We start from the raw sequence: 9344 nt of genomic DNA, 5'->3' as shown, positions 1-9344 counted from the left end.
AAACAAAATCAATATTGGAGGAAAAATGTGCAGAAATGTGATAGTATGTACTATATTTAAATATATATATATATATATATATATATATATATCTCACAGTAGCTAGAGTTGCAAAAAAAGCAAGTATAATAAGATATTTATGGTAGAATCTAGGGAATAACTATAGAGATGTTGACTGTAAAATTCTTTGAGGCTTTTCATGGTAAAATAGTAGAAAAGATATAATAAGAGGGTACAAACCTAAAATTGAGTTTGTGTCACTGGGAAAATACACCACAAGGATGTAAGATTAATTTCAGTGGGTATTAATGTTGTAGTATGCTTATTCTGGGAAAATATAGAATGATTTTAAGATGCTTCATAAGTTCTTCAGGTTATTTTCTAAAAGACTAAAAGCTACTCTAAAGATAGAAAAGTCAGAATTAATGAGGGACTGCCAGACTCTAATGAAAATTGTATTGTACATCTCTGCCATTTTATTATCCAACTAGTAGGAAACTATTTTCCCTATTAGGTTTAACCTTAAAAAGAATACTAAAAATCTTGACAGGTACATATAACTTTAAAACATGACTTAAAATGCAGAGTTTGATCAGCATTTTTATGTTTTGCCAAGCCTGGATCAAAACAAAGCAACAAAAAATTTGTATGCTGTGGCTATTGTTAGACTATAATCTGTCACAATGGGTAGGTAAGGACAGGGGAGGCATAACTGTGAATGTTTTTTGAAAAGAAAAAAATACTTCTTGAAAACTGATAGAATTCATAAGCTCCCTAGACAATAGATTCTCTATTATAAGGACATTTTCCATTCAGAAAGTTCACTTCCACCACCTATAAAAATAAAACCTGAAAATTGTCCTTTAACTGGCCGGGCAATTACTTTCTATTTAAAAGATCTGTTCAAGCTCATGACCACAAAAGCTCCTCATCCAAGTCTTTGGGGAAAAACTTGCTTCTTCATTTCCTGTTTCTTCTTTTCATTTTCTTTGGTTCCCATAGCAGTAGTGTTTATGGCTGTGTTCTGTGGGTCTTAAAAAAAACAAGGGGCAAGAAACCAAAATGATGTCAAGGAACTGAGAATCTTAATATTGTAAGAGAGTGTCAAGCTTAATATTATAAGGGAGAGTAAACGGAAATGCAATAAACTAAACATTCACTCCACTGTCTTATCACAGTTGCCACGAGGGACTTAAGCAATAGCTATAGCTTGAATCTCTACTCTTTTGTATAAAACAAGGTTTTATACCTCCAGCAACAAAATAAAGGAAAGGTAAAACTCTGACCCATTCATTTTTCTTCAATGTAGACTTGAAATGAGTCTTTTCGATGACAATTTTCTGACTCTCAAGAAATCACATTTTGTTTATTTTTTTTTTACTATGAAGAAATTCATTATTTCAAGATGTAATCCCAAGTATAAAGAGAACACATAGATTATGCATGATGCTATCTCCTAGAGAAATCAACTTTTAATATCTATTATATATCTTTCCATATTTTTCTACAAATTTGTAGCACATATTTAGAAATTTTAACAGAAGCATGCAGTTTTTCTCCACAATAAAAATGAGTTTGCCCTTATTTTCTTGCTTCAAGAATTAATCCCCTTCACCCCCTAATAGTTACATTTTTCACTTTTTGTTCCAGTTCCTTCTTGAACTATAAACATACTCAAAACCTTATACAAGAAAAGGAGGAAAGGTGTTTTCTTGCATGTTTTCCCTGTTCTTTTTTTTTATATTTCCACTGGTATCCTTGTCCTGCCATTCACTTTTTTTAACTGTGGTAAAAACACAGCATGAGGTCGCCCATCTTGTAAATTTCCCTCTTTCCCTTTATATTCAAACATTCTTAAGAAGAAATAAGAAACTCTCTCATTATCTTCACTGTTTCGTTAATGCATGCATTAGTTTACTCTGCTCTTACTTTCATCTTCATGACTTCTTTTCCTAAAGTCTTTATGACGTCCAAAATACCAAGTACAGTGAAACTTGATAATTCATCCTCACTTATCTTCTCATTGGCATTTGACAATATCTAGAACTCTTTACCCTTTAACTGCTTTCTGATTCTCCTTATGTACCTATAAACACTCTTACTCATCCCCCTTTACTGGGATTTTTTTTTTTGCCCCATTTTTTAAAATGCAGTGATTTGGGCCCTCCCTCGTGGTGCAGCAGGTTAAAGCACAGCACTAAGAAGTTAAAGCCACTTCAACATGTGTTTGATCCCCGCCCTGGGATGTGACCCACATGGCACTGCAAAACTCTCCTGATCCACATGCTGCTCCCCTCAGCAGTGTACTTCATCAGTCAGCCTGTTCTGCTCCCAACTCTGTCTCTGGTAAATTCTCTCACCACCCCTACACCTCTGGTCTGTACCCCAGCTCTGTATGCATAAATAAATGAATCCAAGATTCTGGCCTTAATGTTCATCTCTTTTTCTCTACATTTTCTTCTTTGATGAACTTATTTACTAGAGCAATTTTAGTTGACCCAGCAATCCATTATCTTTACTCATATCTCTTTTCTAAGATACAGATCCACAGATCCAAAAGCTCAATGGGATATCTCCATTTGAACAAACTTTCCAGAGGCACTATAAATCTTCTCCTGCTTTTCCTTACCCCTCCTCCTCCTTGTTGTTACAGTATAAAATTGGTGGAAACAGAATTTGATAGTTATGATAGTGTAAAGATATAATATTCACATTTATTTTGACATCTGTAATCAACCACAAATTGTATTTGTTGCTAATTTATACAATTAGCTCTAAAAAGGACTGCTACAGAATTTAATAATCAGGAGTCCATTTGGTGACTGTTTAGAACACAATTACAGTTAAGTTGCAAGCTGCCCTGCTTGGTTTAGAAGTGAAGAGACACTGTTGCTATTGAGTGTAGACCTCTCTTTGAAAGCTTGAGAGGTTAAAAAAGAAAAGAAAGAAAACCTATAGGGGAAAGCAGATGGAAAGAAAACATCTTAGGGTAGGGAAAATGTAGCAATGTTGCAGTGAGGGAACAGACTGGAGATAAGGAAAATAAGAAGATACTGAAAAGCTTGAAAAGAAGATAAGAATTGAATACTGACAAGCATGAGGAAGAAGGCAGAAGACCTTTGTTTCTTGTGGTTATACTACATATTCTTCGTATGAAATTTGCTTTAACAAATTCATGTTTACTATTTATCATTCACTGCAGCATTGAATAAATAATGGTAAATGTTTTTTGAACTATTTATATGCAATCTTTAACATTTATGTTTATTTTGACTTCTGTAGTTAGGCAAAAATTGCAGTTGAAGTTAATTTGTACAATTAACTAAATCATGTGTTCCTTTTCCTTTTGATATTTCTATTATATATTCCACTCCTGATGCGTTTGAAGAATCCTTTTAATTAAGCCCATACACTGCTAGTATCTTTCAAGCAAAACTTATTTGTCAATATATTCTTACTCCAAAATGAACATAGGGTGCTTCAATTTTCATATCTCAGTCCCATCAAATTTTGCTATTTTGCCATTACTTGCAAATTTTTCTTACATAATGTATTTTATATTGCAGATAAAGATATAAATATACATATAAGTATAGGTACAGATATAGGTATAACTCTTACATGGTTTCTGAGCTTAACCATTATTTAATTCAAGTGAATAAGCTCACTTTTCTGTTTTATTTTTGTGGAGACCAGACATAAAGGTGGAAAGCAGGAGGAAGACAGGGTTAAGGAGAGATGGTGTAGTATCTGCAGGGAGGACAGGTTACTAGTTAGGCTCAATGATCATAAGAAAGCCACAGACTTCTCTCAGTGATATTTAAAAAAGTAATCAGCACCAGCAAGAAGAAAGACAGTTCTCCTTTTGTTTACTCAGGAAGGATTTAAAGTGTTTTAGGGAAGGTAGAAGGTGCTCACTAGGGTTTCAGAGATTGGACAATCAGAACTGGAAGCTTTTCACAAGTGATATTTTGGACAGATGGTGATACTTCCTTTCTCTTTCATCACTTCTCCCACCTCAAAGTTCTCACAGTTTTAGCTCCACTGCACTGATGTTCCCTCATCAGCAGCACTAGAGTGAGCACAAAATCAGCCCTAAGCAGGCAGCACGCTAAAGCTGGGGTGGGGACTGTGACCTACCCTTCTCACTTCCTGGGTAGAAATCCTGGGCTCCTGAGTCTGCCACAGGGAGGTGGGAGGAGAACAGGAAGTGATTACAATCTGGCTTCTCCTCCCACAGAAGCCCTGCCCTCTCGTGCTGTCCTAGACAGTGGAGAGGTTCACTTGCTTTCTTCTTCTAATTCAGATAATATGAAAGACCATGCAGAAGCTATGGAATAGCACTTTGTGCCTGACAAAAGTGCATAGATAGAAGACAGGGATTTCTGGCTGGGAGGAGGGAGGAGTCCTGAAGATCCCTGCCTGGGCTGGCTGATCTAAGCAGTCAAAGTGGGAAGCTGAGTGCTTGAAAGAGGATTATACTCGCACTAGAAATAAGCAGTAAGTGAGCCAATAACCATTATGACTTTGAGCAGAATTAATCCCCTTGGGATAATGGGGTGAACTAGAAAATATTGCTTGAATCTAGACTAAAACTGTAAGATTTATGACTGTGTACAGTTGTGTGCTGTTTAGAGACTAGGGGCTTAAGTACCAAATCAGCTCTAAAATATCTCTTCCCACTTTTGGAAAATGCCAGGGATTTCTACCTTCAGTAGTTGGAGATATATTCTCCTCTGAATTAGCCTCTTCCCAAGAAAATTTACTGCTAAATCAAATAAAGGATTGGGATTAAATGGGAAAGATGGAATTTTATATTGGCAGAAATTGCAATCTTGAATTATGTTCTGAGAGTGCTGACATTATTATATCACTTAGCAGTGATTTGCCAATCATAAGAACATTTAGGACAGGGTATTAAAAAGGGAAAATTGAGAGCTTTTATGACAAAGAGACTGAGTGGTCCATATCGTAGGATGAAATATAAAAATGTATATAACTAATAATGAATGAATTTAAAGAATACATTAAACTGGAATAGTAGTCAAGGAACATAGAAATGCTTGGATAAAAATTCACTTAAAAAGAAGAAATATTAGCACAATAGCTGTGTGCTAGCCAAAAAATTCACAATGCTTACGAAGTCAAGATAATGAGGCAGGGATACTTCAATTCTGTCACACATTACAAATCCAATTGCTGGACTGGGTCTGTGGTTCTTTGGTCAGCAAGTTGTGGCAATGAAGCCACTGCCTCTGCTGCAAAGATTTCTGGGATGTCTGACAGTGAAATGGATGGAAGGACCCACATTCCATCTCTACTTAATGTCCTTTTGTCCAGAAATCGAGTCATGCAAGTGAGCTACTTGGTACGTATACAGATCAATATTCAGAGAGGCATTTCTAAATGTTTTTGCATTAAAGGGTCTCTGGACAATATCTTATGGCAACTGACAACCAGTGGGCTAAAAGGATACAAAAACAAAATGATAGAAAGGAAGTCAGCTTGATGGAAACCAACCTTGTTCTTTTTTTTTTTTTTCCATCAGTTCTGAAATGGAACATCAAATAAGGACAAGAGTAATAATAGAAAGAAATACTGTGGCCATCTGTTCTGTTCTAAATGGCTAAAATCATTAATATACAAATGAGAACTTAGACTTTCTGCATCATACTACTTGAAGATGCAGAAATATATTTATTACAGAAAAAAAAACAAAAAATAGAAGATATGTATATTGGGAGAGAAATGTGCAAATCTGTTTTGAAATACTACAGGGGGAAAAAAATGACAAGCATGTCATGTTTGCTGGAGTATGCATTTCTTCCCCCAATGTTGTGGGGACACTAAGATGGCATAGTAGGTGCAAAAATAAGACAGATATTTAATTCCCTTAATCCTAGTTAGTGAGGTTAATTCCTAAAGCCAGGACTGTTTTGTAGTAAGTGATCTTGCACTACAACTATGTGGTGATTCTTTTCCTTTCCTTTTGTTACCAGTCTTCTGCACAAGTATTGAGAGATCTGAAACTATGAAGAAGTAACCTGTTATTTTCAATATTTTCATCAGTGTTTGCAGTGAGAGAATTTTTTTAAAGGCTCATATTATTATATTTCTCTTGTAGCACAGCAATTTAATGGTTGTCCTGATCAATATTTAATTTTATTACTTCTGCAACAGGCAGCTAAATGGGAAGTAGCCCCTATGGTGTTGGGAAGAAAAGTAACAAAATGCAATGAAATGCATTTTCAAAGATGATCTGCAGTGCCCCAACTTTCGGTAGCCTCCCAAACTACCTAATATTTGATCTTTTAAAAATTATTTAGGTTGATTTTTCCAATTTTAGTTTTTAGCTGATTTACAAGCAAATGTAGAAAATCTGAAGATTCATTATCTAAGTTTGAGTAAATTTGCCTTAATCTTGAAAAATATAGAAAGGATTAAAATAAAACAATTATCAGTGAAATTCTTAAGTGTAGTATAATTCCTAAATACAATTTCAATCTATAAGAAAAATACACTGAGACTCTTGAAGGATTTGCTTATTTATTTCAACGTATTAAATAATCTTTTCTGAAATTGTAGAAGTGAAAAGCAGATGTATAATAATATTCAGAAAAAAATTAAAGTTGTAATTTGTATGGGAGCAGCTACATAGAAATATTAATGAAGGCAACAGTTCCATTATAAAAACATTTGCCTTGTCCATGAGCCACTGACATAAAGAGTGATGTATCAAAATTAGTGAACAAGGCTAAGTAAAGACTTTTATCTTTAAAAAGTATTAAGTGAGAATAAACAGTATTAATGGAAAGAAACTAAATGATCATTTAAATTATTCTTTCACAAGAAAAGTAAAGAAAAAGGATATGGAAAACTAAGCAGTGATGAAGACCTCGAAATAATTGTTGATCAAAAGCAGGTAAGTGAACACTTACATACATTTTATATAGTCCAACTGTAGATTTTTGAAAATTGAAGCCCTTTCAGCATTGAGTCCTGTATTAACCCGTCGAAGGTTTGATTAACAAGGTCAATTTTGAAAGCAGTTAAACCAACCCATGGGATACCTCTGATCGTGCTATATATGACGTTAATGTATTTATTCTTTATGTAAGAATGATGAAAAAGCAGAACAAGTGAAGGGAACTTTTGAAAAATTAAAAGTCCCACTTGCAAAATGAGTCAAAACAATAAAAATAATTTGGCTAAAAAGTGACGTAAACAAGAAACAAAAATTATATTACTTTGAAAATGCTAACTGATGCCATTAGTATAAAACAATGAATATAGATAAGAAGGGGAGAATAAATGACAATTAAAAAACTGAGAGGTTCAAAAATAATTAGTTATATTGCTTAATTTAGTTTATCTGATGGCCTGCAGTAAATTTAGAGATTATTTGGGAAAAAAATAAAGAGGAATTCGTTTAACATTCCTCTGTAAAATGTAAAATTTGACAAATGTCTAATTTGGATTGTATACAGACCCATAAGGTAAAATGAAAACTGTTTAATAGGTCATAAGCAATGACATAGCAGGCAATGAATGGTAGCCAAATCATGTCACTCAACTGGCATTAGCTCTTAATGTCTCTGTTAATTATGGGGAAGCCAAGATCACTGCACAACTGTTTAATTGTGTAAGTGGCACTGATTCTGAATGTGATGTGAGCTCAGGTGGAAATAGAGTCAAAGGCATCTGAGCAGTTCTTCAGCTGCTTGGATTAAAGAGTCAACAAGCTATAGAAAGGCAAGTTGAACTTGGACAATTTCCTCATCCTGCAGTTTGTTTTGGATCATGATGATTCATTAAAGGAACCATTGTATATATATTTGAAAAGAGGGGAAAATGGCCCCTAGGATACAGCAATGAAAAACAATTCACTTAGAAACTTGTTTGTTTGGCCTGAATAACTGAGGTAACTGAAGTAGTCTTCTGGGAGGACTGACAAACAAAAGCATCTCCATAAGCATATTCTTAAAGAGTCATTCAAACTACCTCCTAGAACCAAGTTGTCAGCTTAATAAGGTCAGTGGGATTGGAGCCCAAGTGTTCTTCTGAGCTATTAGCTGCCATTTAACTGTGCCCGATTAATTACTTGGAGCATGTGATCTTGGTCTCGGTCTTGTGTCTATCTTGCCGGCATCTGGCTAACACTCTCTGTAAAAACGTGGATATACCTGTTGAGAAAACTAGCAAAATGCACCTTGAGTTTATTATGAGAACACACACATACCTACACCTAAAACAAAAGCTAGCTATTTGATGATTTCTTCCTTTGTCAGGAAAAAGCTAAATTCTTACTCCTTGTGTGCTGCTTAATCATCACCCCCAAACTCCCTTTCTTTTCTTTCTTTCTCTTCTTTTCATTATCCTGAAGGCTTTTTTGGTTTGTTTTTGCTAAATTTGGAGATTTGGAAAACTATGAAATTATATATTGAGCTCTTTGGAGCGGAAAACCCAAAGGAGTCATTGTCTGGTTTTTTCTCATGGTATCTTCCACAAAATTTATGTCGTTGTGCCCATACATTTTTATTAACTGGAAAGAATCTTTATTTTAAGAGGATCAACTTGCTTGCTACTTCAGAAAATAACACTTTGCTTATCTGTTCCAATTGAGAGTGGCTTTGACTTGCTCAGTCATTGTTTATCTCTGTAGTTATCACATTTCCTCTGGTGCCATTGCGCCGGGTGGCACCAACTGGCAGTGACCCAGCTTTGCTGAGTCATTTGTGTCAAAACATGTTTCAAAACACGAGTAATTATGAATATTAGTTGGCTTTGGTGTTTGCTGTTGGCAGTAAGAGCACTCTTTCCTTTTGGGGAGATTTATTTGGTGTTAATGTTTTGAGTAAATCCTAGACTGAAACAATGACAATGTTGATATGTCAAAATAAAATATTTGGGAAAACATGCTAACTAGTCTTGATGATATTGCAAAAAGTTCATCCCGATTTTAAGAGATCAGCATGAAAGGTGCAGGCGTCTGTAATGTTTGTGTATAAAACATATTTGTTTAACACTGCTTTTCTTCATAGATATTATAGATACATGTTATGCTATATGTGCAAGCTACATCTATATATTTTATATATGTGTGGATATAAATGTATATGCTATTGGGAAGAAATCTTTGTGTTCAAATTACTTTTCCTATGTCATTTCAAAAACATGATATAAGTGTATTATTCAATATTCACATAATTGCAAATCAGTAAATGAAAAATCTAAAGAAATAGAATAGTTGCAGTGCTGTGATGGGCCTAAATCTACTAATCTCATTAAATCTGCCATTCAGGAGCTGTCCTTCAACAAGTGCTGTGCAAGCGATATGCCATTTT

At 34.7% G+C, this 9344-nt stretch overlaps 1 protein-coding gene across 7 annotated transcripts in view; it reads left to right on the top strand.

The window, feature by feature from the left end:
- The window catches only part of PEX5L (peroxisomal biogenesis factor 5-like), a 227819-nt gene that overhangs the window by 54419 nt on the left and 164056 nt on the right, over positions 1-9344 (top strand). For 3 of the 7 annotated variants that reach the window (XM_004674995.2, XM_012732295.1, XM_004675006.2), the window contains exons 1-2: positions 5069-5368; positions 6851-6922. The exons of 3 other annotated variants lie outside the window; for them this stretch is intronic. In XM_004674995.2, coding sequence (XP_004675052.2) covers positions 5153-5368; positions 6851-6922 — 288 coding nt within the window. In that variant the 5' untranslated portion in view covers positions 5069-5152. Of the gene's footprint in view, positions 1-4307; positions 4501-5068; positions 5369-6850; positions 6923-9344 lie in introns of those variants that run through there. One more of the 7 variants, XM_004675001.2, reaches the window with a different exon arrangement.

Source organism: Condylura cristata, unplaced genomic scaffold, assembly GCF_000260355.1.
Source record: "Condylura cristata isolate star-nosed mole 26May11 unplaced genomic scaffold, ConCri1.0 scaffold00003, whole genome shotgun sequence".
Taxonomy (NCBI): Eukaryota; Metazoa; Chordata; class Mammalia; order Eulipotyphla; family Talpidae; genus Condylura; species Condylura cristata.
Note: the sequence above shows the minus strand (reverse complement) of the source record. Positions and strands in the feature narration are given on the sequence as shown.